The sequence below is a fragment of the Buteo buteo genome, chromosome 15, assembly GCF_964188355.1.
Source record: "Buteo buteo chromosome 15, bButBut1.hap1.1, whole genome shotgun sequence".
Classification (NCBI taxonomy): Eukaryota; Metazoa; Chordata; class Aves; order Accipitriformes; family Accipitridae; genus Buteo; species Buteo buteo.
The window spans coordinates 25,399,062-25,412,671 of NC_134185.1; the positions used below are offsets into that span (position 1 = coordinate 25,399,062).

The 13,610-nt window shown below is 41.7% G+C and overlaps 1 protein-coding gene across 5 annotated transcripts in view; it reads left to right on the forward strand.

Annotated features, from left to right (window-relative positions):
* The window catches only part of SLC22A16 (solute carrier family 22 member 16), a 66,965-nt gene that overhangs the window by 27,559 nt on the left and 25,796 nt on the right, over window positions 1–13,610 (forward strand). The window contains exon 1 of one of the 5 annotated variants that reach the window (XM_075046814.1): window positions 1,218–1,292. The exons of the other annotated variants lie outside the window; for them this stretch is intronic. Coding sequence (XP_074902915.1) covers window positions 1,243–1,292 — 50 coding nt within the window. The 5' untranslated portion in view covers window positions 1,218–1,242. Of the gene's footprint in view, window positions 1–1,217; window positions 1,293–13,610 lie in introns of those variants that run through there. 5 annotated transcript variants of the gene reach the window in all.

Sequence of the window (13,610 nt, forward strand, 5' to 3'; positions counted from 1 at the left end):
GTTTTCCACTAGAGCAGCCAGAAAGAGCTCATGCAATCTGCTGGAAATGTGTCTTTCATCACAGAATCATAAAATAATTTAGGTTGGAAGGACACTTTGGGGGGCATCTGGTCCATCTACTCACTCAGAGCAGGGACAACTTTGAACTTGGATCCCCCTGAGAAGGGGGAAATCAAGTGCTCTGGGGAGGAAAAATATTCAATACGAGAGCTGCAACTGCAACAGTTTTTCTGTATCTTGCCTAATTCTTAGAGCCCAGAGTGACTGGGCTGCTAGAGCGTTACCTGTTCCAACAAAACCCACTGCTAAGTTAATTACAAAAGCCTCCTGTTGTAACTTGCTTTGCTAATCCTCAAACAATTTCAAAATTATTATCTTGGTCTACTCTGGATAAGACATAAAAATAAGCCCAAATATAATTGAGGCTTCATTACAAATTGGAGTACTAATGGCAGTCATGCAGAGATGGGACACATTACATAATTTACCTTTATTAAGTGATACTATTTTACGTCGTGTGCTAATACTTTGAGAAAGCCCCGTGTAATAACAGAGCAGATTATAAGGCTACTGAAAATGAGTCTTCTTCAGAAGACGTCCTGGGAAAGAATTGTTTATTCCCTCCTTTAATTGAAAACGTCCACATGAAATACACTAGACCCTGAAACACCAGATTATTAACGATTGTCACAGGAGCATTTAAGCCCGTAATTGCCTCCTTTAATTTAATTTTCGTGGGGGGAAAAAAAGAGCGCGCGGCAGATGCTGCCCGACGGGGTAGGCAGAGACCCATCCCTCAGAGGAAAGCGTCCGAGGCGCCCAGCCGCTGCCAGAGACCAAACCCCTCCCTCAGGAACCACAGCCCTAACGCGGGAAGGCAGCAGCGACGGCCACCGCTGCCGCCGGGCGAAGCCCGCCCAGCTCCCCCTACCCCCTTTGCCCGGCCGGCGGCGTCCCCGCCGCGCTGAGGCGAAAGAGGGGCCGCCGGGGCTGCGGGTCCCGCCCGTCCCGCCTCAGGACCGGCTCCCGCGCGGAGGGGGACGCTTGGCGGCGGGGCGGCGACCGTTGGGCGGCGACCGTTAGGCACGCGCCCCGCCCCGCCTGGCTGAGGGGCCGCGAGCGCCGCCCTTCCCGCCGGCGGGGCGGGGCCGTCGGAGCCCGGCGGGGGCGGCCGGGCCGGGCCGGGCCGGTGCCTCTTCTCCGCACCGCCGGGACAAGCGACGCCGAGGCTGCCGCCCCGCCATGGCTCCCAGCTCCGAGCGGCTCTTCGACTCCTTGGGACACTTCGGCAGGTACCGGGCCGGCCCCGTCCCGTCCCGAGCGGGGACCGCGCCGGTGGGCTGGGGGCCGCTGCCCACCCCCGTCCGCGCTCGCACGGCCACGGGGGACTGTGGCGGTCGCCCGTCCCCTTGCAGGGCCTGTCGGACACCCACGCAGGCAGGGTATCACAGCTAACCCCCGCCGGGACTGACGGGCACGGGGGGGGGACGGCTGGCGCAGGGAGACGGCACCGTGCGTGGCGTGTCCTCGCAGCCTCGCGTGTGCTGCGGGAGGGGGGGGGCGCACACGCAGACTGACACGGACACGGAGGGGAGCTGGCACACGCGTTACACGTGCGCGCTCGCACCCCGGTGTGTAAATTCACGCTGCCGGGACAGGCGCTGGCACGTGTGTTGGCAGCACTCTGCGCCCCCTCCCCGTATATAGGCTTCCACGGGCACGCTGGCACCCCTGCACGTGCTCACACGTGCTACGTGCACACGCCTGTACGTATGCCGCGCTCGCATACGCGCCTGCGTGCTACCCAGTCACACGTAGGCTCACACACCTGAAGGCACCGTGTCCATTCGTATACGCGATGTGTGCAGTCACACGCATTCATGTATGTGCAGTCTTAGACACTTAATGTTCATGCATTTCTTGCACAGGTGAGCGTGCACATACACACGCGCGTGCATCCACACACACGTGCATCCACGCGCACGGAGCCCCAGGCCCTGGAACAGCCTGGGCACTTGATGGGCAATAGGAAGCAGCACATTTAGGAGTATTGCGTGACACGCAGACGGGCTATTTCTGCACAGGGGCACAGGTTTGTTGTGTGCGATAGATTACATGTTTTTGTTGAGGTTGGGCTTGTTGCATGGTATATGTGGAGCATGTATATTTATTGCCAAGGGGTTATCTGTATGGTAGATGCTGTGATGCATTGTGGTGAGTTTTCTTCCATGTGGCTTGTGGTTATGATGTATGTGTATAGAGCCCTGGTTTTGTTAGATGGGATACACAGATGTGGTATGTGTGCTTCTGTAGCTGTAGATGCAGGGCTGGTATATGAGACTCTGCTTATAGCAGGTAATGGAGAAGAAACATTTGGCAAGAAAATGAAATTTTACAGAATACGAATTGTAAGACTAGGAGGCACACATCCTCACAGTGGGTTCTGTCCTGTACTTTCACAATGCGCTGATCAGCGTGGATTTTGAAGGCGTATACTCCTTGGAGAAGATGTCTGGAATAGACCCAGGTGTCACAATGTGGCTACAAGTTCAAGTTGTTGAATTGCAGTGTTGCACTTTCTAGCTCCATCACCAGTGGGCTAGCCTAGCCCACAACGTTGATCTCTCTATTGGGGGCAGGCAGGAGCGGCATTTTGAACAAAGCCTGGCAACTCCTTTTAATGATAGAAGTGCATAGCTGAACTCCACAGCAGAATAGGCTCTTAATATCATGTGCAAGCAGTAGTGGTGGCTATCAATAGCATCTGCAGATGGTTAGGATGGAAAGACTTTTCCTTTGCTTAACTGGGACCTATCCTTAAATTACATGTTTGGCTAAGTTGTGACTTACATGCATAACTATCTGAACAATAACTCATTCATTAGCAGTTCTGGGTCAGCAACAAAAATACCTTGTTCTGTGTGAACTAGGAGAGAAATCCTAGTAATCCGTTTATTTTGCTGTTGCTCTTCTGTCCTGCATGGTCTTTGTGGCAAGCAGGCACTTGACGCTGAATACTGAAATAACAGGAAAGTAGTCATTCCTAACTACTGAAGTAGTTTTCCTACTCGAGAACATTTATCAATACTTCAGATAATGTTTCCACAACTACCTCTTGCAATTGAAGGGAGAACAATTCTACAGTGATAACCCCACATCTAGGGGGCAGATTATTTGAGATACAGTTCAATAGGGGTTGCTTTAGGTTTAGGACCTTTGAGATGAACTGCATTTCCCCAAAATTTGCATAGTCGTGTTAGACTCATGGCTGTTTGAGATTTCAGAGACCACATGCTAAAAGTAAGTATAATAGTAGCTTATGTTGGATGCACCTATTTAAAAAGGTTGTAAAAAACTCTTTTTAATCCCTTGATACTGCTAGATAAATGATCATACTTCGTATAAAAAGTTGTTCTTAACTGTAACTGTGAAGTTAGTTCTGATCAGTTTGTATTTATGCATCATGACACTGACAGATAATCGGTCATTTCTTCAGTTCAAGCAGTTCTTATAAGGCCCATATAACCTATGCACTACATAGAGGTTCTGTAGATTTGCCACAGTCAGATGCTGAGCAATCCAAGCATGACTGTTAGTATTTTGAGACTGTTTTGATTTTCTTAAAATCTGACAGATGCAGTAAAGAGTGGCCAGCTGTTTATGTGTATATAAATATATACATGGAGACAGTATGTATGCATTATATATGTATGTAATATATATAACATATATATAGCTATATAAAAATTATTCATATACAGGTAATATAGAAACCTTTCACTTTGGTTAAGGTTGTGAATTTTGCAGAATTGACATTCACATGGATGCTGACGGTATTTTGCTTTCCATTTGGACTCTCCTTCAGAAGTCTCAGTGATGCTATAGTTCTTACTGGGGTCTTGAGACATGCATGTACAACCATAAAAATGTAATGGCTTCTGTATCCTTTGCTGTTAAAGGAAGACGTTATGCCTGTCTTTGAATTTGGGCATGGGTAGCATCTGTGGCCTATAAATTCAAGAAGGTTGTTTTAAACACTGTTCTTGAGCCTCTTTGGAGCACAAGATCACTGCTCGCTATTGCAGAGGTGAATGAGAAAAAATGGTCCTGTCTGCCTCAAATGGCCTCATCTCTAATGAGCTGCCAGGCCTTAAAGCTCCCAATTTACCTGCACTGAACTGCACCCTTCTGCCGTGCAACAGTTCCTGCCAGACTGTGCCCATGGGCTCTCCCTCTCTGCCCCCTGCCCCTTCCCCAGCCCCTTTCTGCCCACCCACGTCAGCCGCAAAAACCCGCTCAGGAGCCCGTCAGGTAAAGAAGACAGAGGCAGCCACTTGCCGTCCCTGGCCGGTCCCCGTACTGGGAACGGGGAGAGATGACCCACGGCTGTAAGGTTGGTAGCACAGCATGTGCGTAGAGGGGGGGCATGCCTTAGGACCTGGCTGGCTGGCTCATGCTGCCCGCATATCTAGTTCCCAGGTAAACTAAAGGACTTTTAATAACTTCAGTGACTTTAAATCTACCAGCAGGACACAGAACTTACTCATCTGGTTGCTGGTTAGAAACAGGCTATGTATTTTGCAGCTCTGATCTACACCATGACAGGGTACTGAACGGAATCGTGTTCTAATCAGGAATAGCTGTCTACAGAGAAATCTGGTAAGGTACCTCTTATCCTAAGTGTGGATGAGAGTGAGGATTTGATTTCCCAGCCGGAACGTCTGGTAGCTATGAGATGCAGCTTATGTGGTATGTAGAGTTTTCCCTGTGATTTACAGTTTTGAAATCTTGGCTTATACTTTAGCTAAAAGCAGGTGGTGAAAATTGTCAGGGAGAGAGGGGAAGATTGGGTGTCACTGACACTAGTTCCAGGTTTTGTAACAAAGTATTTCCAGAATCTTTTAGAAGTTTGCCTTTCCTTTTAAAGTATTCTGTCTTTTACAAAGTTGAGTAAGTTATCCAGATTTTCAAATGTTGGTTTTATAAATAAAGTATTTTACGGGCAGTTAGACTATTTAATAAATTAACAATGACTGCTCTTTACTGAAATGTTTGTGTATTTATTCAGTTTTTAACATCTTTACATTGTTGTCTTATATGAACTTGTTGCCTGGTCAGTGGAGTTGCTCCGATTTGGACTTTAGAAGCGACCAATACAAGGATTAGCAATGGCTGCTGCGAGGAGGAGAGAAGCAGGACAGGCTGCCTGTTTGGATAGGATGCTCTATTGCATCCAAACATGGAGTTTAGTAGAGATTAATACACTTGCCAGCAGTTTCAACACTTTCTGTTAATTTCCCTGGAACTTTTCTAGCATTCACAAATAGACCAGAGACTATGCTTAGCTCATAAAAAAAGCTGGCTTGACTTCTGTAGAGATTCTTTCAATGGACTTTTGCAGTGCAGATGCTGCTGGTCAGTGCCGTAGTAGCAATATTTGAACACTCAGTGCTAACACCATTTATCTTCTTCCTACTTTGTAGGGGTCTTGGTTCACTTCTAAAGTCCTGCACCCAATGGTCTATTTTCTTTTCACATCTCAGAACTTTTCCAGGCTCTTATTTTCATGCTGATGCCCTTATCCTCTCTCTTGTTTCATAGCTCACAGCTCTTGTGATCAGATTACGTCTCCTGCAAATTGTGGTGTGTAGATGTTACTTCCAGGAATTCTTGGGTTTGTATCAAGTAACAAAGAGTCCCAAGTATCTCAAAGATCATGCTCACCTCTTCTTTTCACAAAAAGAAAATAAGAATACTTTCAAGCAATGATTTTTCAAACTGGAATATTTTACAGATGTCTTGAAAGGTTCTTCCCCAACAAAAATACATTTTTCAAGTGGAGAAGTGTACTTCCTGGACATGTAAAGAAATTGGTTTTCCTTTACCAAGTTAGTATGGAAAAACAGGCAATCATATTCAGCATTTGTACAGATCATTAGCTTTAACTTAGAAATTGGAAACTTCACAAGCTTTTTCTGAAATACTAATACATTTAGTGTTTAGTACATCCTACACAAAACTAATATTTTTAAACAATATAATGTGAATTTCTGTTTAAGCTTTGAGTAGTTTCTTGAAGATGAATAAAATACTGTGGTCTAGAGATTATTTTGAAAAAAACCTTTTTTTTCCCCCATATACTGGCTACTTTATACAGTGGAAAAGTTTATCGCAACATATCTGTCATTCAGTTTTTCAAAATGTGTCAGTGGACAGCTGATGTGTTTACTGGAATGTGCCAGACTGAAGAATCTCAAATCTAAGTCCTCCTTTGGCTCCTAGTCAGGGGTGGTAGTTGACAGAAATGCTTGATAAATGTTCCTCAGCTTTATAACTATGCTATATTATAACATCTGAATCAGCCTGTGCTCATCTCAGATGTTCATAGGATAAAATAAGTGGACTTGGCTGCATTTCATTTTTTTCCCCTTTTCTGGGGGACAGGGGCACATCCAGATATTTTGCAAAGAGTACTTGATCAGTTGGATGAATGGCATCTTAGTAGCCTTGGACAAGCAAGACAAGCCATGTGTTTTCACAGAGCAGACTCTAGCAGCTTAAACAAAAATCTTATTATCTATGCCTGACTAGGCAAAGTAGAAACACTCTCAAGACTCAGAACCCAAGTTGGATACTGGCAAGAGCTCCTGGATAATGCTCCACGCTCCTCTAGCAGTGTGGTCTGCAGGAGGTACTAACAGTATTTGCTGAGATCCAGGTCATATTGGAGGCAGTCTAGCACAGGATCTGCATAGACAGAAGTGTGTTGCATCAGAACGTGCCGTCAACCTCACCCTGCCTGCTTCTGGATTGAAAAAGTAGATTCTAATAATAGAAGTAGATTAAAAAGTAGATTACAATAATAGAAAAATAACTAAATAAGAGCAGGGTGAAATTACACTTGTACTACCCATTACTTCTCTAAGGCTAAAACCTGCAATACAAGCAGCACTCAAAATTCAAGCTAGTAAATCAATTAGGACTTGTAAACCAGCTGCTGAGATTCAGACTGCACCTCTGAAATGTTGGCAACCCCCCAGAGTGGCTTCTAGACGAAGCTGTAGCATGGACATAGTTATGGCAGCATGAAGCAATTATCACACACATCAAGGAGCTGATGATCAGCTGTTTCATCCTGAAATATTATGGTATGAATGAAAATGAAATATGTAAGGCACTGCACAGTGTGTTCCCTGTAATATAATGCCTGGGACTGGGATATCACTTCTATAAAAGCTCTGCCAATAATTTTCTCATAATAGTAATGATTTTCAGCAGTACTAAGATATGTTAAAGTTGGAAGGAAATGTTTTAGTCATAGCTTAAGTCATAGCTTAGTCATGGAAAGTTTGACCAGTTTATTGCAGGAAGTGAAATAATACAAGTAGAAAACAATGTTAAATTTAGAGAATTTTTCTAAGGCCCCAGAAGCCTTCATTCAGCACATGCTATGAAAATTTCTGGGCTGCCATTTTTCTATACATGAGAATGGAACTGAGATACATACACAGCTGACATTTTATTTAGGGTAGCTTGAGGCATGAAGTTCTAGCAGTTGAGCAAGAACATGAGATTCTCAACTTCTCAGAAATATGGAAAAAATAGCAAGACAGAGAAAATATCAACTGAGGTAGCTATGTCTCAGTGGCCAAGACTGGAAAAAGTGTGATGACAAACCATACAAGACAGATTTTCAAGTACTAATAATGATGGTTGATCTGTCAGATTGTCCATCTACTTGGAGACAAATCTCAGCTGTCTTTGAAAAATACTGAAATTACCTGGAGAGCTAATGTATGCCTTAATATCATACGTTGACAGCCAAACTATAATGCTCACTTCACTCAGAGCAGATGTTCTCTGAAAATCACACACAATGAAGATGTGGTTTGAGTAATCTAGAAGCACTATCCATTGGATCACAGACTGAACCCTTTCCTCAAGAATATGTTTTCATTAAGAGGTGAAGTTGGGTTTCCTCTTCCTATTATTTGGAGGCATTACTATAAGATAGCAGCATCAGAGATGCAGCCTCAGCAGTGGTGCTGAGGCAGGAATACAGGACAAGCCCTGGAGAATAGATGGAAAAGGTCGATAAGGCAGCAAGAAGTAGAAAAGAAGTGCCAAAAAGGTGCTTCAAGGAACTGGGAATAATTTGCTGCTCTATGAAGAGCAGTCAGCACCACACTTTGGATGGGGCTCAGTGCCATTTAAATGTGTTGTATCCATGATGGCCCGGAATTTTCCATCCATATTGCAACTTCTTTCTCCTCTCTAAGTTGTGAAAGAGTTTTGGAAGGATCCAAGTTCCTACCTGATACATCTGTATAAGTCTATGCTAGCTGTGTGGGGAAATCAGCTGTCCAAATCAAGGCGCTAGTGAGCTCCTCTCACTAACTTTACAGGCCTATATAGTATAAACTTCAGACATCTGCATTAGTCACCTTGTCAAGGGGGAGAATTAGACCCTTTAAGGACATGATCCATCTATCTTATTTTCAGTGAGTGGTTTAGGACAAGATAAATGGTGCACCTAGATTTGTCTGTGGTTCCTCATTGAGTGAGAAGGGGATCTGGAAAAGTAGTATAGATAGATGTATATGGATTGCATACCGTATACAGTATTTTGTATCCAAGTGTACAGTATACATGCAGATTCTTTACTTTCAACCTAAATTAACTATTTAAGGCTTAACTATAAGGTTGAGATGTGGGAAGTGCTTCTGGCAGGACACTTTCTGTGTCACAGCATTAGCCAGCATCTCAAGACAATGTGAAGTAGATACCAAGATCCTTGCATTGCTCTGCTGTCAGACATCAGAAAAATTGTCACGTATGCAACAATACTACTGTTAAAATGCTTGCTACGTTGCTACTTTCCATCAGCAATCCTTGCTGTCAGTTCCTTGAATACAGGTAATTCCACGAAAGATTGATTTAGGTGAACTGTTGAATCGAAAGCATTAAGATCAGAGAAATAAGAGATCAAGCCAGTTCTGAAAACATGGAAATCCCAAAGGAATGGAAATTGAGGGAATAAAAACCTGCAACTGGCTTTCTGAGAAGGAAAAAGGAAGATAAATGCAATCATTTAGAACTTATGAAGTAGGTGAAAATACATTTTTTTTAGCCTTCAAACTGCAGGCACAGATCTTTGTGTCCTTGATGAAAAATTAGAAAATATTACTAATAATATTCATTTAGCCCTTGTTCTATAAATAAATATTACCATATCTATAATGTAATATTTCATTTGGTGGATGTCTGTCTAGTGCTAGAGAGAAAGTCAGATACAAAAGGTGAAAAATAAGTAATAATAGATAAGCAATGTCCAAAAGCGTTCTCTGACACAAAGCCATTGGACATATGGTGAAATTATACTGATGAGGCCACATTTCATTTAAATAATTTATATTCATGGCTTATATTCCAGAACAAATTATTGGTTGGATTTTTTTTCCTGCACCTTTGGAAATGGTGTAGATCAGCAGAGCTGGGAAATACCATAAACTTGCTACAGCTCCACCCTTCTGAGTGAGATAATTCGTGTTAGTCCCAGGGTCAGAGCGACTGGGACCTCATCTCATTTACACTTGTATTTTAGGCTCTTCGCAGAACTGTCATCCTTTGTAGATCAGTGTAACTGAGCTCACTTCTGTCTCACTTTTCCATTGAGAATAGAGGTGGCGGTTGGTACAAAAATAGATTTATGTAGAAGAATCCTGGTAGGTCTGAGCAGAATCCAGCTTCTTTATTGGATTCTTGTGGAGAATGGGACCCATATATTGCTTGTAAATATTTATGTAAGGTTAGAAAACAGCATTATTCCAGATCATTCCCTTGTATGAGCTACCATAAGAGAAAGACTCAAGGAAAGAACCTGACAGTATTGTGAAAGTATAAGCAGGCAAAAGAGCGTTACAGAATATATTTAATATGAGGCCAAAGTGCACTCTTAGCCTTGGAAACAGTCAAATCTGTAATTTGCATTTCTTTGTTTTTAATTTAAATTACTTCCAGTTGTAACAGTTTAAAGAGAAGGGTAGTAGAATCATCTTCCTTGAATGACAGGAAATGAAAAGGTTGCTTTCCATTAAGAAATCAAGAACAATATAGAATAACTCAGTTGGTCATGGAAGAGATAAATGACCAATAAAACTAATGAAAATACCTTTTCTTTGGAAAGATCAATAATGCTATTAAGATTTTGACTTGTCTTCTTTAGAGAGGTTGTAGAAAAGGTCTTGGTCTAGTTAAAATCAAGGCAGTAATTAAAATATGCAAGATCTATTAAATCAACTTTTGGCATTTCATACTATTTTATATACTCTACAATGTGTAAATCTCTCAGAGGAGAGAAAACAGAAATATTTTTCTTGTCTTGTGAAGACACAGGCTAGCCAAACCAATACCCAGGACTGAAACTGGAAGGGGATATAAATAAACAAAAATTGCACAGAAGTTCATGATCAGCCTGCTGATCAAAACAAAACAAACTGAAAAGCTCTCCAGTAGGAATTAATCATTCCATAAGGTCTCATTATGGGGCAGATTCCCATGACCATTTGGGGAGAAGGGTTTGAGGACTTCTAGGCAAAAAGAGGGTTACACATTTGCAGTGAAGAGGAAGAATTTGGAGGGAAGGTGAGCTACGTACCTGCAAAAGAAGCTGAAAGTACTCTTGTGCTCAGTAACCTTCTTTTTTATGTGGGTTTAGAGATAACCTGTCTTGCCTTGGAGAAGATAGCCTGCCAGGGATACTTACGTGGCCGAGCAGGAACGTGGGTGGGACAGACTGGCTGACCTTGCAAGAGATAATGAACTGTTTATTGGTGGATCATCAGTGTAGACTCCTGAAAAGAGAGGAAGAAGGGAGCTATGTCTTACTCCTCTTCGGTGTCCTAACTGAGTTTAACAAAGTTGTAGAAGATACCAGCTACTCTGTTACACAAAGAGAGAAAAGCTGTTGATGTGGAGGCTATTTTCCTTTTCAGTGTAGAACATAGCTGCTAAATAGGGATGTGCTTAAACAATTCATACATAAGCAAAACCAAGTTTAATAGAAGACAATACTTTGACCATACCAGACTGTGCATTAAATCGAATCCCTTTCTTCAAGTTGTAGAACTGTAGAATTACAAGTGTAGAATTCTGTACAGGTAGAATTGCAACTTGTGTATTCTCTTTGGCAGCAAAAGAATCTCTGGCTGAAACAGAGTTCCCTTTCCTAAAGCGATGCCTTGATTTACACGTTGACTTTGTCCCAGATTTTAGAAGACAGTATTATATGACACTTAATTCCCTAAATGTAACATCTTGTTAAGTGATTATTTTTTTTAAGTGAATTATTCCTAAAAAGCTAATATGACAAAGGTGTCTGCTTTAGCTTTTCTATTTTGCTCTTGATCAAGAGTCATGGTGGTGAAAGTCAGAATTAAAAGAACTTTGTAAGAGTTGCAAATGGAGGCAGGGAGAGTAAAATGACCCATTGTCCAGGTGATACAATGCTTTATGAAGCCCACAGAAATAGACCAAATCATCTTAATCATATTCTAGACTGCAAAAGTAATGCTATGGATTCTTATATTAAGGAAGAAGGAAACAATGGAGCAACCCAAAATTCCATTACATTTCTGTCAAATATTTACAGAAATGGTTTAAACATAATTTGATCCACAGAGCTAATATTCCTTATTATTTCTAACTGAATACTCAGAAGATACAAGTATGTGCAGGAATGGTTACCAATGTTTGCTAGGAAGGTGATGTCCAGTATTCTTCAATTAATTACGCAGATTTCTTGCTTGTTTTACCTTTTCCCATGAGAACTTTCAAAAACCTGTAAGAATGAGAAATTTTACAATCATTTTCCAAGCAGGGAGGAATTAAATTTCCAATATAGAAATTTAAAGCCTTGGGTAGCATGCTCAACAGTAAGTGTGGCTTGGCATGAAGAGAACTTATGTAGAATTCAGACTGAAAATGAGCTGTCTGCATCCAAATCTTCTTAGGTGTTACTATGAACAGGAAACAAAGTTCTTAAAAAGCATAATTTAATTATGACAACAGTAAGACTTAATTGCTTTGCAGAACAGTCTTTGTAGAATAGATTGCTAGTTGCTTCAGAACAGACAGTTTTCATCACTGTGAAGTAGGTATTCAATCCATGCATTTGTACGTTCAGCTATACCAGGTTCAGAGTTTTGCAACAGAAATATGTAAATAGAATAACAAATAAGTAAGAACATAATTCTTATGAAAACCAATTAGTTTTATTTCAGAATTATAGACAGAAAAAAATCAGATAAAATAAATGTAAACTTACATAGTTTGGACAAAGTTAGTGCGATGTGTCATTAAGGTAAACAGCAGAAAGCATCTGATTTCCTAAATGGGAACGGAGGAATGGAATATAACAGTTTATACATGAAGTACTGCCTATGTCTATAATTAGATGGAATCTCAATAAAAACATTTAAATTCTTTTAGATACTTTACAGATTATGATGTGAAATGGTTTGCTTACATAAGCTGATGGAAACGCTACAGCATGGAAGGGAATTAAATACCTAATTAGGATTTGTCCCCCAAAAAGAGGCTGACTGAAAGAAAACAATGTTGCCAAAGATACTGGAATTGAGTTTTCCCTGTGAGAAGTAATGCTAGTAATATATCATGCAGACAGAGCACATGCTAATTTTCTAAATGGTAGATGTTTATAAAAAGTATAGAGCCTGAAGTGTTACTACTATTCAAGCATAACCACTCTGCTGTGTTTAGCACTGACCCAAATAATTCCCAAACAAACCTAAATAACTTAAAAACTGAACGATCATGTTCTTTTTTAATTAAATTAACGGGTATATATCCGTGACACATGTAAAGCAGAAAGGACAATTGGATAACTGGAATAAAATAGACTGATTCCCACTTTGCCATTGAAAGGTGTTGGAATTGCTGTTGCAATCGCAGTCCATTCCAGCTTGCCAGCCTTCTTCCCATTGTGATTGCTGCTTCACTGGTAACTGCTGTAGCCCCTCTTGGAGTCGTGACCTCAAGTTCGAGGACTGCTTTACTCGTATGCATATGGGTACAAATGTACCAGAATTACAAAAATTTATTTCATACTGATTTTGATAATCAAAAAGAAGGCTGACCAGAAGAAGGTTAGACATTAACGTGCACCATTTAATGTTTAACCATTGTTTTCAGGGATAGTTTTAATGTCCACTTTTCTGTCCCTTTTATTGCTTTATTTCTACTCTTTATAAGATAGATACTATAAATATGTGAAGGAGAAAAACTGCAGTTTTTGCAGGTTTTTTGCATCAGAGATGTTTGGTTGGCATTTGTTACAGAGGCAGGTCTTGTAGATCTCTCTCTTCACTACATAATCCATCTGTAGATGGATCCCTCCATGGCGGGTGACGTATCATTTATCTTCCTTTCATCTAAGGAGCCTAGAGTACGGTGCAAGAGCTGTGCTCACCTCTGATGTTGCCAAACTGTTCCAAGTCCATTGTTGACATCTCCAGAATCCCTTGTAGTTGACGCATGCAGGAAAGTTAGTGGATATAGCCCCAGCAATTAAAAAGCTACCACTCCCAGTG